General features: G+C 38.5%; 1 protein-coding gene across 1 annotated transcript in view; it reads right to left on the reverse strand.

Moving 5' to 3' along the window:
• The window catches only part of LOC143039041 (neurobeachin-like), a 668,097-nt gene that overhangs the window by 65,790 nt on the left and 579,142 nt on the right, over positions 1-23,165 (reverse strand). The window contains exons 19-23 of the mRNA XM_076208892.1: positions 14,631-14,739; positions 14,439-14,520; positions 14,160-14,311; positions 13,895-14,059; positions 8,797-8,985 (exon numbers count right to left, since the gene is read on the reverse strand). Coding sequence (XP_076065007.1) covers positions 8,797-8,985; positions 13,895-14,059; positions 14,160-14,311; positions 14,439-14,520; positions 14,631-14,739 — 697 coding nt within the window. The remainder of the gene's footprint in view (positions 1-8,796; positions 8,986-13,894; positions 14,060-14,159; positions 14,312-14,438; positions 14,521-14,630; positions 14,740-23,165) is intronic.

Here is a 23,165-nt window from a genome sequence, read left to right on the forward strand (position 1 = left end):
TTTGTTCTTCATCAATATGTGACCAGTAGAAAATATCGAGTTGTAGAACTGTAGGATCTGTGCAAGTGCTTTATGCTATTCTCCATTGACATTGATACTATTCTAAACCACAAGATACTAAGGTTTGATTTATTAGTGTGTATAAAAAGAACCCTTGTTTTTTTTTTGTTTTTTTTTTTCAAGTTCAAATACTGTCCTATACCCCAACACAATACACTGTACATTTATACATATATATATAAACAAGTAAACCAAGGATTTTTCCACCTTACAAGGGAGGTAGCCAAGTCAAAAACCAAGTACCCACTCCCACCTATTTCACTCCTGTATACATTTTCCCTCCCTCCCATCTTACCTCCTCATGTATGACAGGTCATCCTTGTATCTCACCCACTCTCCTAGGTCAAAAGCAATTCAGCAAGATACAGCACATCAATGACCCCCCCTCTCCATCTCCTCTTGCAGAATAAAGAGAAGATGGGAAGAAAACCTTTGGGCAGCATCAAAATACAATTCATACATAACCATTCCCTAAACCCCAATTCCCCACCCCTTCCCTTCCTTGCATAACAGTATCATCTATACACAACCATTCTCTACTCACCCCTATCTCCTGCCCTTTCCCTTCCTTGCTGAACAGACATTTCCCTCTCTCTCACCATCCCTTTCACCATGTCTATCTCATTCTTGGTCATCCCCTCAAGTTCACTCCATCCATCTCTGCCTTCCACACTTCTTTTACTAATCTTTCTTAATTCTTTCCATATGTCCAAACCACCCTAATACTCTTTCATCAGCCCTATATGCCACCTCCTTTTCCACTCCAGCTCTCCTAATTACCTCTTTGTTTCTCACTCTATCCAACCCTACCATACTTCTCAGCCCTTTTGTCTCAAACACATTTAAAATTTTCCTCTCTGCATCTTTTAAAGCTATCCACTTCCTCCAGCCTCTCTCCTTTAAGAATTACTTCCAACTCACTGCCATCCTCTCCCCTTCTACATTTCATCCTGGTGCAGATACAAGTGTGTGTGTGTGGGGGGGGGGGTGTCCAGGGGGCCCGGGCCGCCCCCAATGCCACGAGTATGGTACACTCATCTCAAGTTTGATTTTCCTTGGATAAACACTTTTTAGTGCGAATTTATGATTTGAATTATATTTGTGAATTATATATGATTTTACATACAATTACGAGCAAAACAGACTTAGGTTTCTGGACCAATCTCCAAGCCAACAGCATTATTCTTGGGGTTAAAATATCGGCGTGTTTCAAGTATCAGTTATCACTTATCAGTTCGGGCCCCCCAAATAACATTCCTGGATCTGCGCCTGATTTCACCCCCTTGCTTTTACCTTCATTTACCTTAAACTTTCTCCTTTAGCATACCTTCCTAAACTGTCATTCCCTTAATCCCTCCTCTAACCCTGCCAAAAGCACAATATCATCAGCAAACAGCAACTAGCTCACCTCCCACTTTTCTTCATTTTCTTTAATCATCTTCAGTCCATGCCCCATCTCTCCATATGCACCTTTTACCTTTTCTTCTATATTTGATTCACCTATTCTTCCTCTCTTAATTTCCTTCCAAAGCATCCGTTTATTACTTCAAAAAAATTCTGTCATACTCTTACCCCATTTCACATCTGCTCTCCTCTTTGCCTCCTTTATATTATACTTTACTTCTCTTTTCTTTGTACTTCTCATGTGATTCTCTTGTCCTATTTTGTAACCAATTTGTGAATGCTCACTTCTCTTCTACAACCTTCTTTGCTTCATCATCCCACCACTCTATAATTCCTTCTATTTCCTCCTGTCCTGCTTGTTTCTACACCATCTTTGCACATCTTGTGACTCCCTCCTTGAAACATTCCCATTCCTCCTCTATTCCTTGTATCTACTCTATCCTTCTCTCCCTCCCACTCTTCTTATACTCCTCCTTTTCTTTCTCATTTAAGCAGTTTACTCTAAGCACCTGTCCTTTTCCTCTTTATCCATCTATCCTCCACTCTCAACTTATATTCCACAAAAAATTATCTGGTATTCCTCCACTCTCTCCCTTTAGAACATGTACATCCAAAACTCCTACTCTTCACCTGGTTACCACTATATAGTCCTTTAAAGCCCTATCTACCACCCTTCCATCCACCACCCTCTCCCATGTGTACTTACACTTGACTTTCTTCCTAAACACTGCATTTGCTATCATCAACTCTCTAGATACATCTCCACCATATCTCCACTATGATTTTTTCCTAGAACTCCACACTTCCTAACCACTCTATCTATTGGTTCATCTCCTACCCTAGCATTGAGATCTCCCAATACTACATTGACATTTCTCCCTAAAATCTCTATGCACTTATTTAAATCTATAAAAAAAAAAACTCCCTTTCCTCTACACTCTTCACACTACCAAATCCATATGCACTTACAAAAACCCACATCTCCCTTCCCAGTTTCATCTTTGTCCACACAAACCTTGAAGAAACCTCCATCCACTCTACCACACATTTACCTATCTACTCACTAATATAGCCACCCCTTCTCTCCCTTGTCCTCTCTTCACTCCTAACATTCTTCCAACCACACTCCCAAACTCAAACTTGGCCCTCCCTTTCAACTTAGTTTCACTTAATGCCAACACATCCATCTTTCTTCTTACAAACATACTGCTTACCTCTTCCCGTTTACTCTCATCTGTACCACATCCACACACATTAAAAGACCCAAACCTTAGGATTCTGGTTGGAAAACTCCCAGACCCTCTTATGCCTTTGCTTATTTTAGGAATGTCCCTTTTGGGGCTACGGAGAGTAGGATGCCTAGTCCTATCCCCACCCCTTTTTTTGTGACCTTTTATGACTCAAGTGGGAGGACTCAGTGGCAGTATTCTTTCTCCCCTACCACATATAGAGGTGATCACAGAACATTGGGATAGTTTGGGCATTTGGAAAGAGTGGAGAAAAAAAAAAAAAAAAAAAAAAAAAAGGAATGTGGAAGGAAGAGGTGGAAAACAGAGGTGGATGGAGTGAACTTGAGGGGGAAGACCAGGAATGGGGTGGACGGAGAAGGGGCCTTGGGGAATGTCTGTCAAATAAGGAAGGGAAAGGGAAGAGACAGTTATGAACAGAAGGTGGTTGTGAATGAATGAGAAACTGACAAAGCCCTAAGGGAGTTCTTGTCTGTTTTGTAATTTCTCAAGTGGATGAAAGGGGAGAGTTGCCAAGAAATGAAGTGGTGAGGGGAGACCAGTTTTGGCTGTCAGGTCTTTCTACAGAAATGACGTGTCTTGCTGCATTGCTTCTGACCTGAGGAGTTGGTGGGGGACAAGGATAGCCCTTCTTCCACAAGGAGCTAAGACAGGAGTGGCAACAAATGACTTTAGATGGGTGTGGGATGTGTAAAGGGTAGCTTATGCCTTGGCTCAGCCACCCCCCTTATAATGGGGGAAAGGCCTTTGATCTATGTATGTATGATTGTAAGCTCTTGGAAGTAAGTCATTAACTGAAACAAAAAGTATTTCTAAAACTTTCAGTGTAAGAATTATCCCTTGGTTAAAAACAATAAATACAATAATATGGTATTAGTTATAACAAAATTAGCAGGCCAACGAATTCAAGGGATTACCACTAAAAGTTAATAAAAACTTGATGAAAAACATGTGGGGTAGTCAAGTATGAAATCAAGTTACAGTTACCTCACAAACTGCTAAACTGATTATAACATGAAGTGTGAATTCTCTTTCCTATAGCAAAACAATACAAGAGTCAATTAGTATTAAATTCAACAATATACTAATCATTGAGGTTCAGTTAATTTTGTTATATATTAATATCAACATTCATAAGGTGTTGTTTGAGCACCTAATCCTGAAAGCTCATCACTCAGAATTCTTACAAAAGTTGAACATCTGTACAGAAACATTTCAAATAACAACAAAACAATAACTGTTGCCTTGAATTTCACTGACTAGAAACTTGCATCCTAACACATTTCAAATACAGACACATTTCAAATAACAACAAAACAATAACTGTTGCCTTCAATTTCACTAACTAGAAACTTGCATCCTAATGCTGACTGGCAATCTTCCCCAAGACCTTCCATAAATCTTTCTTGGAAGAAACACTGGACTGTTGTCTGTTGTATTAGTATGGGGTAATTTCTATGTCACAGGCTTACAGTAGTAAAGGGTGGGGAGCAACAACTAGTTGTCAGTTCTCTTTACAAGAAAAAGTGGGGGAAATAAAGTCATAGTTGAAAGAGAGAACTTGGGCCTGGTCCAGAGACCTAATGTCACCACTCACCTCCACCTGACTGGTAGAAAGATGAGAGTAGTGCTTAGAGAAAAATATTCAGATTGGAAAGAGGTGATCAGTGGAGTACCACAAGGATCTGTACTGGCACCAATTATGTTTGCTATCTATATGAATGACATTGACGAGGACGTGAACTATTACATGAGCTTCTTTGCAGACGATGCCAAACTGTTAAGGAAAGTAGACACTGATAAGGACTGTGAAGCACTGCAGGAAGACCTGAATAGGGTATGGAACTGGAGTCAGAAATGGAAAGTGGACTTTAATACTAAGAAGTGTAGCATAATGGAGTTTGGAAAAAGCAAAAACAGAATATCAGGAAAATATACAATTGGAACCAAGGAAGTAAAGAAAGTAGGATCCGAAAAAGATTTGGGAGTAATTATCACAAATGACTTGTCCTATGATCAACAGACTAACAAAATTGTCAGGGAGACTTACAACTTGCTAAGATCAATAAAAGTGGCATTTGCATACTTGGACAAAGACATGATAAAAAAATATTGGTTACATTGATAAGGCCTAGACTAGAGTATGCGGCGACATTGTGGTCCCCCAGTACCAAAAAGGATATAAAGAAAATAGAAAGAATCCAGAGAGCAGCTACAAAAATGGCACCTGCACTTGCAAACCTATCATACGAGGAGAGATTGGCTAAACTGGAGTTACCGACACTGAAGCAAAGAAGAGAGAGAGGTGACCTACTGACCATCTACAGAATCATGAAAGGCACAGAGATACTTGATAGAGAGGACTTACTTAACTGGGACAAGAGAAACACAAGAGGACATGGGAAGAAAATAAAAAAACATAGCTATAGAAAAGAACTGAAGAAAAACAGTTTTCCACATAGAGTTTTGGACACTTGGAACAAACTGGATAATGAAATAGTATGCGCAAAAACCATTCATGAGTTTAAAAGCAAACTAGACACTGCGAGATACAATGGCGGGACACTACGAGCATAGCTCCCCTTCCGGCAAAATACAACTAGGTAAATACAGGTGAAGAAGTTGATGGGTTCTGAAGATGGACAGCAGTGAGAGGATTTTCTCTAATGTTTGTCTAGAACACCACTTGCAGATACCTTGACCACATACACTTTCAAAAGAAAGAGAGAAAAGAGAGAAATGAGAGGAGAGAGCAGAGAGAGAGACAGAGAGAGAGTGAGAGTCAGACAAAGAGAGAGAGAGAGAGAGAGAGAGAGAGAGAGATATAGAGGGGTAGAGAGAGAGAGAGAGAGAGAGAGAGAGAGAGAGAGAGAGAGAGAGAGAGAGAGAGAGAGAGAGAGAGAGAGAGAGAGAGAGAGAGAGAGAGAGGGGGGAAGGAAAGAGATAGAGAGGGGGGGAGATAGAGACAGAGACAGATACAGACAGTGAAAATCTGGACACAAAACAGTAAAACAAAGGTAAAGGAAGAAACAAAGATGGAATTACAAAAAGTGTAAGGAGGTAGTGCAGAATGCTGAAGTGATGAAACTCTAAGAAATTAATCAAACAAGTTACTCGTATGGAAGTAATGGCAACACTGGTTGTACAGGAAAGAAGGTATGACCTAAGAGGGACAACTGACATAAAGGTGGAGAAGACAGTGAAATGCTTAAAAGCAAGAATAAAAACTGAACATAATTATTGGTTCCTCAAGTTTCATTTTACACTGCAGTTTGTGTTGTATCAATGTAGGTCTGTTTCTGTTACTGGCTAGCAGAATCAGGATATGGGGTAGCAGTAATTTGTTAGCTCAACTGAATGTAAAATACATACATACATACATATACCAAAGGCTTTTTCCCCCTACACTGGGGGTAGCCAAAAAGAAAAAGGCATAGAAACAACTCCCACCCATTCCATTTCCTATATATTCCAAATGTAAAATGTGAGGGGGAAAATAATGAAATGTTGACCTTGTGCCTAGTCTGGAGACTATGGGTTGTACTTTCAAAACTTTTCACCACCCCTGGCAAATGCTGCCTACCACTAGAAAGTAGTGTTTGATTTGGTTTTCTAGGTAACCTTAGGTGTCTTAATAGGTAATCTATAAAATCTAGTTTCTGTAAGTATAGATACTGAAGTTAGTTTCTAATAGACATTATTTCAAAATAGTAGAAAGCGTTTACCATGGCTGGCAAAAGGTTTTAAAAGTACAGTCCTAAATGTAAATTCTTGGAGCTACACCTTTAGTTAGAAGCAAGGGTGCACAGGGCAGCCTCACATGACCAACGTCAGATCAGACCATCTCTTGCTGCCTATTACGAAAACCAGCAACACCCTTCCCTTACTCTGGGATAGCATTTCTCAACCTTTTTACCCTTGCGTAACCTTTGAAAGAAATTGCATGTCTCAAGGAACCCCTGCACAAAGAAAACACATATACCATATCTTTCTCATTTTGTTTTCATTGTAATAATAGGTTAGATAGGATAATGTCCATATTACATTATTACAATAACCAAGAATATGCCATGCGTGTTTAATTATGTATATGAAATTAAATAAAAAATCAAGAGTGCATTAGCTTATCTCACTTGTTCTAGCAGAACCCTTAGGGAGCTTTTGCAGAACCTTAGGGTTCCGGGAACCCTAGTTGAGAAATGCTACTCTAAGAGATGCAGCCCCATAGAACAGGCATTATATCTCTGTATTGGGTCTTAGTTTTCTGTATAAACTTGCTCTAATCTTTCACCACTTTTATTTATGGAGAGCTAACAACTGGTAATTGCCAGACTTGTCCTAATGGCCAAAGACAAAGGAACACACTTGCATCTGCACAACAAAGACAAACATTACTTTCTAAAGACATTTATGGGAGAGTTCAAGGATCATTGCCAGCTGCTATGAGGCCATGGGTTTCAGGTCAGAGATGCCCAAGTCAATACCTGAACTTCTACCCTGTGAGGCTGAGTTCTGTGTATTTGGAGCAGCCTCCTTCCTCTCACATCCAAAATGCTGGAGTCAAGAAATCTATCTTTACAAAATGACAGACAACAGGGTAACAAATACACAGTAAATTTGGATGATTCTGCCCCACTGCCTGAACATGATCGATAGCATTTTACAATTACACAAATACAATCACAAATAATTTCAAATTTCTAAAAGTAAAAAATAAAATAAAATAAAATAAATATAAAAAACAATAGTGCAGTTCCATTTTACACATCTCTTGTTTTATAAGAATACACAAACTACATCTCACAGTGTCAGTTCAGAAAAATTATGTTGGATTACAATGATGACATAAAATAGCTTACAAACTAACTATATTTCATTCATTCAAGATTAACATTTGTTTTCCAATGCTGGGTGTATGTTGTTTCCAGGGTGGGTGTGTACCTTAAATGGGTCATCCCTCTTACAAAAGGGCCTTTTGGTGTATGTGTGTGTGTGTATATATATATATATATATATATATATATATATATATATATATATATATATATATACATATATATATATATATATATATACATATATATATATATATACATATATATATATACATATATATATATATACATATATATATATACATATACATATATACATATATACATATATACATATATATATACATATACATTATATATATATACATATATATATACATATATATATGTACATATATATATATATATATATATATATGCAGCATCTGTTTTGTAGTCTGCTTCATAAATGTAAAAATAACATGTAATAAACAATATTAGCTATGCAATGAAAAGTATATAATATATTCTAAATAAATCTTTACTGAGAGTTTATATCTTGATATTTGTTTTTAAATTGTTTCCTAATGGAAGAAATAAAGTTTTCAGTCACAAGCACGGAGTAAAATCTCTCTAACATCACTTCATAACAATACATTACATTTATGTTTTTTTCCCCATGGCCTACAGCATAGAATGGTACTTTATCTAGTATACCCTACCAAGGGACCAATATTCCTGGATTTGGTCAAGGAACCATGGTCCCTGCAAATGATGGTCCTCCATGACATATGTTGAAAGAATGCTCTCCTTGTTGCCTGTCTTCAAAACTCCTAAACAGCCTTACTTCCATTTCGAAGTGCAGCTATGAAGGTCTCATGCTCAATCTCCAGACCAGACCCAAGATCTCTCTTTGAATTCAGACTGTATTTCCTCCACCTTTTCATATAAGAAATTCCTCCACCCTTTCATATAGGAAAAGGTGCTTCCCTTTTCTTTCTACTATAAGTCAGTGACACAAAAATAAACATGAACTAATACAACAGTATATTTCTTGACAGAGATCTATGGGAGGGCCTGAACACCACTGCCAGCCATGTTGGTGAGCTTCCAGTTAGTGAAATTTGATGCAACAGTAATTATCTTTATATATTCATACTTCCATCTGATAACTTAATAATTTACAAAATACATAAAATACATAAAAAAAAAATAAAAAAAAAATCTATATTATGATTCATATCAAAGGAAATAATTTCTTTAGTATTTACCTCTGGAGCACCGGAACGATACATATCTGGACTGACGTAGTACTGCTTGTTGGTGGCTTGGTCCCATCCAGATATGGTTGAAATAGGTCGCATTTGCTTGATGGCAGGATCCGTGATGTTATCAACACGATGCCTCTCATATTGTTCATACATCTGAGCAAATTGTAGTTTGAACTCCTCATATGATACCTGATGAGAAAATACAACAAATTCATCAAAAAATAAAGTTGCATAACATATGAAGACTTGACAGTTTGTACTCTACTAAAGTCAGTTGGCGTTAAAATTTCTACATCCTACTATAGTAAGTCCTTGTTATACGGTACATATGCATTCCTGAAAACCTTGCCACAAATTGAAATTACCATATATCAAACGCAGGAAGAGACTGATTGTTGTGGTGGCCACACGGTGTGGTGGCACTATGGTACGGTATAAACAAAACACGAGCGGATACCATATCTGTGAATTTTTCTTACCGTAAATAGAATCGAGGGTAGTAATTACCAAATACCTTAACTGTGAATTTACCGGATAAAGAATTACCATATAAGGAGGACTCACTGTACTACTGACTCATACACTGGTAGTAGTTGAGACAAGTTTTTTCCCATCTTGTGGAAAGAGGCAAAAAGCAGTGCAACCATTCATACCTGAGGTACTGAGATGAAAGATGTGGTTAAATTTCATGTGGGTGTGTACTCTGTGTGGATGTGTGCTCCTTCCATATTGGGGTACTGAATGCATGTTATAAAGCAGATTGCATGGCAGTATCCAATCAATACTTTAGGGACTGTTTTGAGGTGCCCCTACTGGCTGGAGTCACACATCATTTGTCTGTGTTAGAGTAAAATCTCCATTCATTAAGGAATGATACTACTTTTGTATGACATCAGTAACCCTTTATGCTGCTCCCTTGAAACCGTCCTTTACCATTTCTATGCCTATATATTTTCATATCCCCTGTGGTACATACATACATACATACATTCATATACCAAGGGATTTCTCCCCCTAAGGTAGGTAGTCAAAGTCAATGGCATAAATCCACTCCCACCCATTTCATCCCCTCAAATTCTACTCCCATTCAACATCCCTCCCTCCCTCTTTTCTTGGCTCCTCCTGGATAATGGGTCATCCCTGCATCTCGCCCACTGCCCTGGGTCAGAAGCAATGAAGACACACCACATCCACAGCGAAGAGCTTCATTTAATAAGTGATCCCCCTCTCCATCCCCTCATGCAAAATATCATTCACACATAGTAACTCCCCCCTTCCCCATCCACACCTTTCCATGCATCACAGCATTATCCATATACAACCATTCTCCACTCACCCCCATATTCTGTCTTCTCCCTTCCTTCCTCAACAGACATTCCCCTCTTTCCCAATGTCCCTTTTATCCCATCCATCCATCTCATCCTTAGTCATTCACTCATGTTCACTCCTTCCACCTCTGTCTTCCACACCTCTTTTACCATTCTTTCTTCACTCATTCTTTTCATGTGTCCAAACCATCCCACTACTCTTTCATCCACCCTATCTCCCAACTCCCTTTCCATCCCCGTTCTCCTCACCTCATTGTTTCTCACTCTATCCAGCCTAATAATCCCTATCATACTTCTCAGGCATTTCATCTTAAACACATTTAAACTCTTCTTCTTTTATGTTCCACATTTCTGCCCAGTACAGTACTGTTGGACCAATCACCCATTCATATAATCTCTAAGCATCCATTCCCAAATGTCTATTTCTCATTACACTTTTTAATCCCCCAAGGCATTTACTTGCTTTTCTCAATCTACATTCTACCTCCACCTCCACTCCTCCCTTTCCTGCCACATTTACACCCAAGTATCTAAAGCTATCCACTTCCTCCAGTCTCTCTCCCTTAATACTCACTTCTAATTTGCTGCCATTGTCTCTCCTTCTACCTTACTTTTACCCACATTTATCTTCAACTTCCTTCTTTTGCGCATCTTCCTAAACTCTGTCACTAACTCCCTCAATCCTGTTACAAGCACAGTGTCATCAGAAGACAACAACTGGCTTATCCCATCTGGAGTACTGGCTGCATGTTGTGGGGTTAAAAGCTGTTCAGTAGCATACAGTGGGTACTTTAGGGTCTATATGGGGCCCCCTATGGACCAGACCCACACACTATTTTGTCTGTGATAAAGGAAATCTCTATCCATAGAGAAATTATGCTATTTGTTATACTGTGATTGTCCCTCTGTTATTCTGTCCCCCACTCTTATTACTGTCCTATACCACTTCTCTGAATATTTATTTTCTTATTTGCTGAACCCTGTTGTAGAGGAGAAAGAATACTGCTACTGAGTGTTCCTAATTGAGTTGTGACAATAACAGGATGGGGATAGGACAATATGTAGCACCAAGAAGAAGAAGCAAGAAGAAGCAAGAAGAAGCAAGAAGAAGCAAGAAGAAGCAAGAAGAAGAAGAAGAAGAAGAAGAAGAAGAAGAAGAAGAAAAAACATGATTTCCATGTAAAATAAGGCAACAAACTGGGACAGAGTGATGGTACTATGGATCCTATTCTTTGTATGTTCATCCCATGAGAAGTCAAGGTATAAGAGGGCCTATGAGAAGAACTCCAACCAGAACCCTAAAATATGGGTTGTTAAAAGGAAGAATGGAGAATGGTTGTATATGGATGATGATGTGATGCATGAGGTGGAATGCATGGGGGGATGGAGGGGTGAGGTATTATGTGAGAGAAAAATTTGATGCAGCCCAAAGGGATTTCTCCCCGTCTTCTTTTCTGCATGAGGGGACGGAGAGGGGAGGTCACCAATTTAATGAAGCAGCCTTGCTGTGGATGTGCTGCATCTTGCGACACTGCCTCTGACCCAGGGCTGTGGACAAGATGCAGGGATGACCCGTCATCCAGGAGGTGCCAAGGTAAGAGGGAGGGTAGAGGCTGGAGGGGAGTGGAGTGTATTAGGGATGGAATGGGTGGGAATGGTATTTATGCCTTTTTCTTTTTGGCTACCTCCCTTGTAAGGGGGAATAAGCCTTTGGTATATGTATGTAAATGTGCAGTTGTGATGAAAGTAAAAAGGAAAAGTTGGTATATTTGTGAGAAGGTAAATGGTTATGTTAGCATTCAGTGAAACCAAGTTGAAAGGGAGTGCTTATGGGTGTATACTTCATGTATGTCATCCATACACAACCATTTCCCATTCATACCTATCCCCTTCCTTCTCCCTTCCTTGCTGAACAGACATTCCCCTCTTCCTAACCCCTTTCACCACAAAGATGGTGCCTACACTGACAAACCTGACATACGAACAAAGTTTGGAAAAATTACATCTGTCATCACTGGAACAGAAAAGAGAAAGAGGCGATTTGTTGACCATTTTCAGAATTATGAAAGGGATGGAAATTCTCGACAGAGACATCTTATTAAAACGGGACAGAAGAGAAACAAGAGGACACAAAAAGAAACTAAAGAAAGACAGCTACAGAAGAGACCTGAAAAAGAATAGCTTCCCACATAGTGATTGATGTGTGGAACAAACTGAATGGAGAAACAGTGAAAGCCAAAACTATACATGATTTTAAGAATAAACTGGATGTGGAGAGATAAGAAGACGGGTCACTATGAGCATAGCTCTCATCCCGTAAAATACAAATAGGTAAATACAACTAGGTAAACTTATCCATCTCACTTTTGGTTGTCCTCTCAAGTTCACTCAATTTCCATCTACCTCTGCTTTCTACACTCTTTTTGCTAAGCTTTCTTCACTCATTCTTTCCATGTGCCCATGCTACCCCAATAATCTTTCATTAGCCCTATCTGCCAACTCCCTTTCTAACCCCACTCTCCTCCTCACCTCCTCATTTCTCATTCTATTCATTCTTGTAACACCCACTACTTCTCAAACACGTCACCTCAAATACGTTTAACTTCTTCAACACAATGATCCTTACATAGGCACCATGAGTGGGTATATGAGGATGCTGACATCAATGTCTTGACCATATTCATTTTGTAGTTGTAGCTGAGTGACCCCCGAATTCTGTGAACTGGTTTGATCACATTTTCTGTGTTTATTATTACTCAGTGTGAAGGAGAACAAGTAATACAGCAGTGACTTTATATCTTATAATGCAAGTAGTGTGATGCATTGTACATTAGGCATCCAATGCTGTGCACAAGAATTTGACTTGTACTAAAGATGTTAAATTTCTTTCTACTTCCCTTAAATTTCAAGTCCCCATCCCATACAGCATTGTAGGCACAATCATCCCTCCATATACTCTTCTATAGAGTATTGCAGGCACAATCACTTCTCCATATAATCTTCTCTTTGCATCCATTCCCAAATACCTTTTTCTCATGACACTTTTCAATCCTCCAAGATATTTACTTACTTCCCTCACGCTACAGCTTACCTCAACCCCAGCTCCTCCATTTCCTTCTACATATGACCCTAAATACTTAAAATTATTCACTTTCTCCAGTCTCTCTTCTCTAAGATTTACTTCCAACTTGTTGCCACTTTTTCCCCTAATACATCTCATCACTTTGTTTTTACACACAATTACTTTCAACTTCCTCCTACCACAGACCTTCCCAAACTCCATCACTTACTGCCTTTGACCCTCTGACTCTGCTACAAGCAGTGTCATCTGCAAACAACAACTGCCCCACCTCCCACTTCCCTCCATTATTTCTAACCATCTCCAATCTCTTGCCCATCACCCTCACATTCACCTTAGTCTCGACATAAGATGACTGTGCTATAATTTCATTAAAAGCCTTCTCTGGATTAAGTTACACATGTGTGTATGTTTATATGAAAAAAAGGGAGGGGGAACATAAGAATCTACCCCATCCCTCTAAATGAATGATCAATTAGCATTTCAACCAACTGATATACAAATGAATTACTTACCTTTGAATGCACAATAGCTAGTGTCCACCCACACTCCACCCACCATATTCATATTTGAATGCATGGTGCAACAGCATGCACAACAAGGAGGGGGGGGACATATGAACCTACCCCACCCCTCTGAATGAATGATCAATTAGCATTTGAACCAAATGATATACAGATAAATTACTTACCTTTGAATGCACAATAGCTAAAGTGTCCACCCACACTCTCCAGCCACCATATTCATATTTGATTGCATGATGCAAAAGCATGCGGAACAAGGAGTACACCATATCACTGATCTTCTGTTCTTCAGAGGTCCTAGGATGTATGTAAGCCAGAGCAATCAGCCATTCCTGCAAATCACCACCTTATTAGGAATTATCTGAAACACACTCTAATTCTGTTTCAGTAACAGTTACCTTCACTTTCCCTGCCTTCTTGACTTAGTCATACCTGCCAAACTGACATTTGCAATACTGTTCTTCTGTTGTCCCTATTGTTGTTACACAGAAGAGTCATGTCAGACAAAAACAACTTCTTGACTTCCATCAAATTTTCTGAGGGTTTGCTCTGTCTGATGAGCGTTGCACAGACCTTTAGAATCACTAAAAAAGAAGAAAAAATTGCAGTGATAAAAAAAAAATCATATCACTTGCACTGGAGGCTGCTTTTTTTCTAATCAATACGAATTCTATCTTATCTATAAAGTACCATGTATTCAGGCCAACTTACTTGGGTTTTCTAATCTGTAATGTGACTCAGGTTCTGGATGCTTGCAGTACATGACTTGCTGACTGATGTGCTCCGTCAGAATCTGATTTGTGTTAGATTTGAATCACTACAATTAGGAGAATTCACAAAAAAAAACTTCAAATCTATTCACATGGTACACCTTTGCAATTTTCTAACACAGGGATGACTCACCTCATAAAGGCAGTTGTAGGTTGGAAGGGTAAGTGTCTCTTCATGAATGAGGAGTCTCTCGGCGAGAAGCGTGTACAGGTTGTGTGGGTTCATCACATCATACTTGCGCCTAAAATGAGCCATCACGTCACCCTCACTATGCACCAACCACCACCTGGCAGCCAGCGGCCAGCCAGCAAACCAGCCAGGTGGCACATACAATATGCCAACCCAAACCACAATGGGTATGGGTAGTGGTGATGCAAATAGTGGTTGTGGAAGTGGTGGTTGTAGTGGTATTCATGGAAGAGGTTGTAATGATGGTGGTAGTGGTGGCAGTAAAGTGTTCAAGAGGTACCAGGGATGGCGGCACCCCATACCAAGAGGAGAGCCACACGGGAGGCAGGGCAGAGCCAGGAGGGCAGGGGGGCACAGGGGGGAGAGAGAGAGAGGAACACGCTCACAATAACCACACACGCACACACACTACACACACAAACTGGCAGGAAAACCCAAGACACACTAGATTTGTTCTTTTTTACTTTTACAGTTTCAGGATTCTAAGAATACAAAATGTGTCTTCTGGATCTCCAAAATTTCAAATACACCAGATGTGACATCCAATTCTAATTACCGGAATGTAAGAATGATATTACAATTTTACTAAAATGAGAAAAACACTACCATTATGAATACACACAGGCTGTGATTTTTTTTTTTTTTTAATCTTCAAGGACTACAGTGCACATAAAAGATGAAATCAGATGTTAAAAATATATACATTTTGTAAAAAAATTAGCGTACATGTATATAAATATATGCATACAAATGTACATACATAATATATATACATACATGCATATATACATGAACATATACACACATACATATATATATATATGCATAACTTATCATATACACATTTCATACATAAAAAAGCACCATGTGATTATTTAGTCTGGTGTACTGAAACCAAGTACTGCACTGCCCTACAGATAGAGAGTACAGTAATACCAAATGCATTCATGTAAATACAAGGGAACTTTACTACAGCACTATGTACTAAAAATTTATTTGATTTTTTCAAAAGGATGAAAAAATAAACAGGGACTAATGCAAAAAATATACAGTAAATGGACCATTTCCAAGCAAAAGTGCAGCTCAGTACAATCAGTCTTTCAGTAATACAATATAACAGCCATAAAAATTTCAAACCAAAGACCAATCTACTTACACGTACATAATCATGCACAACATTCACAAGCAAACCTTCTTTACACCTTACTAAGAACAAAGGGAATGACAGCAGTGAAAGTTATAGTATGTGGTAACAATTGTGTGTGAATGACAGAATTTAATGCGACATTTTCATCAACAACTAAGGAAAGGATGTGTACACACAAACAGACACACAAACACACACACACACCATAGTGCAAAGAAGCACCATAGTGCGAAACTAGTTAAAGAATAAACTCTCGTTCTATTTGTGTATTTTCCCCTCTGCCTCTCTCTCACACACAAAGTCTGCCAACTTTAAAAGGCTGAAGAGAAAGAGGTGATATCAATACAGTATTCAGGTCAGTAAAGAGAATAAATTACACTGACAGAAGAGATCTGATTAAAGATGGGAGGCCTTAAAAAGGTCATAGGAGTAAATAAAGGAAAAACACATGTCTAAAGGATATGAAGAAATACAGTTTTCCATACAGATGCATAAATATTTGGAATGGTATACATGGTGATATAAACTAAGCTCAAACAATGTACAAGTTCAAATCTAAATACGAAAATTGGAAATTATGGATATAGATTATGTTGGAAATGTACATGAATTTGAGGTTAGGTATGATAAAAAATTACAGAATAGGAAACTCGACCTAACGAGTGTTGTTCCTTTCCTGTAAACTACAATAAGGTAAATTATGGGTGATTTTAACCCTAACAAATGTGTTGGAAGGAGATGACAGTGAAGAGTGGAGAGGACATTTGGGGAAACATAATACTTGATATGACCATTGAATACACAATGACTCAATGGGTAAAAGTAAATACCAGAAATAGAAATAACCAAGAACAGTCAAGACTAGATTTAATATTTAAATCAAACACCTAAAATTGTGAATAAAATTGAATACAAGACACCAATTGGGAAGAGTGATCAAATACTACTTCAGCTCAAACTAAAAGAGGAAATATATATGGAGAGAAACGAGAAACACAGAAAAGGAAGACTGATGTATAACAAAACAGACTTTGGGAAACTTAGAAAGTTCTTTCAAAAAGCAAGTTGGGAAAAATTCTATAATGAAGAAGCACAAATAGAAGAGAAATGGACAATTTTGAAGGAAATATATAATGATGAAAAGCATAGAAGATATAGAAATGGCTGAAATTATGAACATTTCAAATTTGTGTTCACTAAAGAAAACATACACAATAGGCATTAAGTGGAGAAAGATCCCCCCAATGAGAGAAATAACTGTGACACAGAAAGAAAGGACCAAATAATGAACCAAATAACAGCCCAGACATAATTGCAAACTGGATACTAAAAGAATGTATAGATGAACTAAAAGACAAAATATATAGGATATTAGATTGCTCACTCAAAGAAGGAAAGGTACTGGAAGACTGGAAAAATGCCACTATTGTACCAATATATAAAGGGAGAAACAAGAAAGACCCAACAAACTATAGACTGGTCTCCCTATAGACTGGTCTCCCTTAAAATTTGTGAGAAAGTTATCAAAAATAGATAGACAAAACATCTGGAGGAGAACAATATACTAAATCCAAGAAAATTCAGATTTAGACAGGGAAGGTCATGTGCCACAAATTTGATCTGTTTCTATTCACAGTTAATAGGTATAATACAAGAAAGGGATGGATGGGCAGATTGTGCTTTCCTGGATCTACAAAAGACATTTGATAAAGTACCAGACAAAAAAGCAGATAAACAAAATAGTTGGAGAAACCTACAATTTACTAAGATCAATAAAGGTGGCTTTTAATTACTTGGATGAGGTTATGGAAAAAAAAAAAAAAAAAAAAATACTAGTCACACTCATAAGACCAAGATTGGAGTATGCTGTGACACTATGGACACCCAGTACAAAAAAGTATATAAGGAAACTAGAAAGAATCCAAAGAGCAGCAACAAAGATGGCACCAACACTTTCAAAATTGACATACAAGCAAAGATTGTCTAAACTGGAACAACCAACCCTGAAACAAAGAAGAAAAGGAGGCATTCTATTGGCCATTTACAGAATCATGAAAGGCATGGAAGTCCTTTACAGAGAAGACTTATTAAAGTGGGATAGAAGAAAAACAAGGGGACATGAAAAGAAACTCAAAAGGATAGTTATAGAAGAGATCTGGGAAAAAAAAAAACAGTTTTCCACAAAGAGTGGTGGATGTCTGGAACCAACTGAGTGAAACAATAGTGTGTGCAAACACCATAGAAGGATTTAAGAACAAACTAGATGTTGCTAGATACAAAGAAGGGTCACTACGAGCACAGCTCCCCTTCCCATATAATACAACTAAGTAAATACACACACACACACACACACACACACACCCATAGATTGGTCATATATGAACTCTGATTTTTCTTCTGGGAGGGAAATATTTTTTGATCACGATTTTAACACATGATCCAAGACCATGGTGAATCTCACACACACACACCCATGGAAAGAATAATGAGATAGCCTAAGTTGGAACCATACATTGATTTGAAGGTTGGTATGATAATAGAAGAGTACAAGACAGAAACCCAGGAGTGTTGCTCCTCTCTATACTGCTAAAGGTAAATACACATATGTACACAAATACATACACACGCACAAAAAAGAAACAAAAAGAGATTTATATAGAATGTTGGTTCAACAAAAGATGTAGTGAGGCTAAAGCCAGGAGAGACAAAGCCTGGAAAAAATGGAAAAAAGAAAGAAAAACATCTAAATGCCAAACATACACTAAACTTAGGAATGAATATGTAGATATACGCAGGAAAGAAAAAAGAGAATATGAAAGGGATATCATAGACAAATGTAAGGATCAACCAAAACTCTTTTACAGATATATAAATGACAAACTAAAGGATAAGCATGATATAGTAAAACTGCGTGAAGGAGATAAAGAATACATAGATGACACAGAGATGGCAGAAGTTATGATCAGACATTTCAGGTCTGTTTTTACAATTGAGAGCTCACAATCCTGGGAGGATGGACAACAAGAAAGATCACCCATGATGAAAGAAATAAAAATAACACAAAGGGAAATAAGAGACCAAATAAGAAGCCTAGATGTCAGAAAGTCGCACAGACCAGATGGAATTGCAAATTGGATATTAAAAGAGCACATAGATGAACTGACAGACAAACTATACAAGATAATGGACTTCTCACTCAAAGAGGGAAAGATACCGCAAGATTGGAAAGATGCAAACATAGTACCAATACAGAAAGCATTTGACAAAGTACCACATGAAAAATTAATATGTAAAATTAAAAAAATAGGAGGAATTCAAGGCAAACTGTTGGAATGGGTGAAAGATTTCTTAACTGGGAGAAAAATGAGAGTGGTGCTTAAAGACAAAAATTCGAAATGGGAAGATGTAAAAAGTGGTGTCCCCCAAGGCTCTGTTTTGGCTCCTTTAATGTTTGCCATATACATAAATGATATGGATGGAGTAAATTGTTACATGAACTTTTTTGCTGACGATGCCAAATTACTAAAGAGAGTGAAAACAGAAGAAGATTGTATATCGCTGCAAGATGACCTGGATAAAGTATGGGAATGGAGCCGGAAACACGAGATGAACTTCAACATTAAGAAATGTAGCAAAATGGAATTTGGAAGAGGTAAAAATAGAGTTTCAGGAAAATATACGATTGGAATCAATGAAGTCAAAAAAGTAAACTCAGAGAGGGACCTAGGAGTAATCATCTCTAGTGACTTGACACCTGACAAACATGTAAATAAATTATTTGGAGAGACTTTCAACTTATTAAGATCAATGAAAGTGGCCTTTGATTACATGGATGAGATGGTTAAGAAAATAATTGTTACACTGATAAGCCCAAAATTAAAATATGCTGTATCAATGTGGGAAGAAAAAAAAAAAAAAGTAGCAACAAAAATGGTACCCACACTATCAAATCTGACATATGAACAAAGATTGGAGAAATTACAGCTGTCAACACTAGAGCAGAGAAGGGAAAGAGGTGATTTGTTGACCATTTTCAGAATTATGAAAGGGATGGAAGTTCTCAATAGAGACGACATATTAAAATGGGACAAAAGAGAAATAAGAGGACATGAAAAGAAACTAAAGAAAGACAGCTACAGAAGAGACCTGAAAAAAATAGGTTCTACTTGAAAGTGATTGATGTGCTGCAAGACAGAGAGGGGTGGGTGGACTGCGTGTGCCTCAACCTTGAGGAGGCATTTGATAAAGTACCTCACAGTTGACTTATGTGGAAATTGGAGCATGTTGGAGGACTGAAGTGCAAACAACAAGTGGATTAACCCCTTCCATACGGTGCCGCACACGTAGGCGTCATGAGGAGCAAGTGGATTCGCGACGCTGCCATATCGGCGTCTTGATTATATTTATTGTAGTCGCCCCTGTGTTTTTACATTCTCCCAAATGCGACCTTAATCCCATTCTCTGTGGTTTTCAAAATTCGCGGGTGAAAGAGAGAACGATCGATATAAGCGGCGACTATATTTTATGATGCGAATATTATTTCGTTACGTCGTACGGCTGGCATTGGCTGCTGCCCGCGAGATTTAAGTCCCGTATTGAAGTGGTTAAAGACTTTTTGAAGGAAAGATACACGAGTACAGTAGTAAAGGACAAAATGTCAAGTTGGAGAGCAGTAATGAGTGGAGTTCCACAAGGTTCAATGTTTACACCAATATCTTTCTTGTCTATGTTAATGAAATGATGGAAGGAACAACAGACTGTGCCAACATGTATGCAGATGATGCAAAAATCACAAGAAGAGTGAAAAATGAGGACAATAGAATCCTGGAAAAATAACTAGATACTTTTTTTTGCATGGAACGAAGAATGGGAAATGAAGTTCAATACCAAACAAATAAAAGTACTAGAAATGGGCAACAGTGGTAAAAAACCATCCTTAAACTATTCCTTGGAAAGCGAACCCATTACAAAAGCAAAAGTAGAGAAACACTTGGGAGTGCTGACAAAAGACAACCTGTCACCTGGCAAAGATGGAATTCCATTATATGGATGAAGAGATGATGAAAAAACTCACCAAAACCCTGATATGTCCAAGACTGGAATATACATCATTAATATGGTCCCTACACAGAGTGAAGGATATAAGCAAGATTAAGAGAATACAAAGGGCAGCTACCAAACTGGTCCCCAGCCTGGCAGATAAACCATATGAGGAAAGACTAAAAGTACTGGGTCTACCTATTTTGAAAGACTGAAGAGAAAGAGGTGACATGATGACAGTGTTCAGGACACTAAAGGGGATAGATTGCAATGATAGAAGAGATCTAATTAAAGATGGAAGGGCTTTAAGATGCCATGGGAGTGAATTAAGAAAGACCACATGTTGAAAGGATGTGCAGAAATACAGTGGACAGGATGCAGAGATGACCCGTCATTCAGGAGGTGCTAAGATAGGAGGGAGGGAGGAGGGTGGAGGGGAGTGGAATATATGGGAAATGAAATGAAATGGGTGGGAGTGATTTCTATGCCTCTTTCTTTTTGGCTACCCCCCGTGTAAGGGGGGAAAAGCCTTTGGTATATATATGTATATAAATGTATATATATGTGGAATAACTTAGGTGATATAGCTCAAGCTCAAACAATACATGAGATCAAATCTACATACGATTATTGAAAATTAAAGATATAGATTAAGTTGGAATCATAGATGAATTCGAGTCTAGGTATGTTAGGAAATTAGAGAATAGGAGACACGACCATACAAGCATTGCTCCTTTCCTGTATACTACAATTAGGTAAATACACATACATACATACATATAACAAAGGCTTTTTCCCCCCTACAAAGGAGGTAGCCAAAAAAACAAAGGCATATAACCCACTCCCACCCATTCCATCCCCACACATTCCCCTCCTTCCCTCTTATCTTGGCTCCTCCTGGATGATGGGTTATCGCTGCATCTTGACCACTGCCCTTGCTCAGAAGCAGTGTTGCAAGACACAGCACATCCACAGCAAGGCTGCTTCATTTAATTGGTGACCCCCCTCTCTGTCCCCCCATGCAGAAAAAGAGAAGACAGAGAGAAATCACTTCTGGCTGCATCAAATTATTTTTTACACATACTCCATCACCCCTCATCCCCTACCCACTCCCTTTCATGCATCACATCATCATCCATATACAACCATTCTCCATTCACCACTATCTTCTGTCCTCTCCCATCCTTCCTCAACAGACATTCCCCTTTCCCAATGCCCGTTTTACCCCATCCATCCATCTCATCCTTGGGCACCCCCTCATGTTCACTCCTTCCACCTCTGCCTTCCACACCTCTTTTGCTATTCTTTCTTCACTCATTCTTTCCATGTGTCCAAACCATCCCAATACTCTCTCATCAACCCTATCTTCCAACTCCCTTTCCATCCCTGTTCTCCTCCTCACCTCTTTGTTTCTCACTCTATCCAGCCTAGTAATCCCTATCATACTTCTCAGGTACCTCATCTCAAACATAATCAAATTCCTCCTCTCTTATGTTCCATGTTTCTGCCCCATGCAGTGCTGTCATCACAAGTTTAGAAGATATAAATGTAGAAGTGAGGGAAGTGCTCAATTTTTCTGGATCATTGATGTGACAAAAGCTTCAGGACCTGACAGGATCTCAAATTGGATACTTAAAGAATGTAAAGGGCAACTGGTGGACAAGATGACAGTCTTATTATATGTTTGTTGAAAGAAGGCATTGTGCCATTTGATTGGAAAAGGGCAAATGTGAGACCAATTCACAATGGTGGAAGTATGGAGACACCACAAAATTACAGGCTGGTATCACTAACCAGCACAATTGTTAAACTGTGTGAAAGGATTGTGAAAGATTGATGGAACAAATATCTTAGAGATGAACAATCTGACAAACAGCCTGGCTTCAGATTTGGAAGGTAGTGTGTGTCAAACTTTTTAAGCTTTTAGTCGAGAGTGGTTGATGCACTGTAAAAGAGAGAAGGGTGGGTGGACTGTGTGTACCTGGACCTAGAAGTAGCTCATAGTTGACTTATGCAAAAGTGGAGCATGTTGGAGGACTGAGAGGCAAACTACTAGAATTGATGAAAAAAAAATTAAGGAGAGATTCATGAGGACAGTAGTAAACGATAAGATGTTAAGATGGAGAGCAGTATTGAGCCAAGTTCCACAAAGATCTGCACTTGCACCAATAATGTTTAAGTCAATGACATGATAAAAGGTACAACAAGCTATGCCAACATGTTTGCAGATGATGCAAAAATCATGAGAGGAGTGAAAAATAAGGACTGTAAACTATTGCTAAAAGATCTAG

This window comes from Oratosquilla oratoria, chromosome 25 (genome assembly GCF_046742065.1).
Source record: "Oratosquilla oratoria isolate Oo_2021 chromosome 25, ASM4674206v1, whole genome shotgun sequence".
NCBI classification, from domain to species: Eukaryota; Metazoa; Arthropoda; class Malacostraca; order Stomatopoda; family Squillidae; genus Oratosquilla; species Oratosquilla oratoria.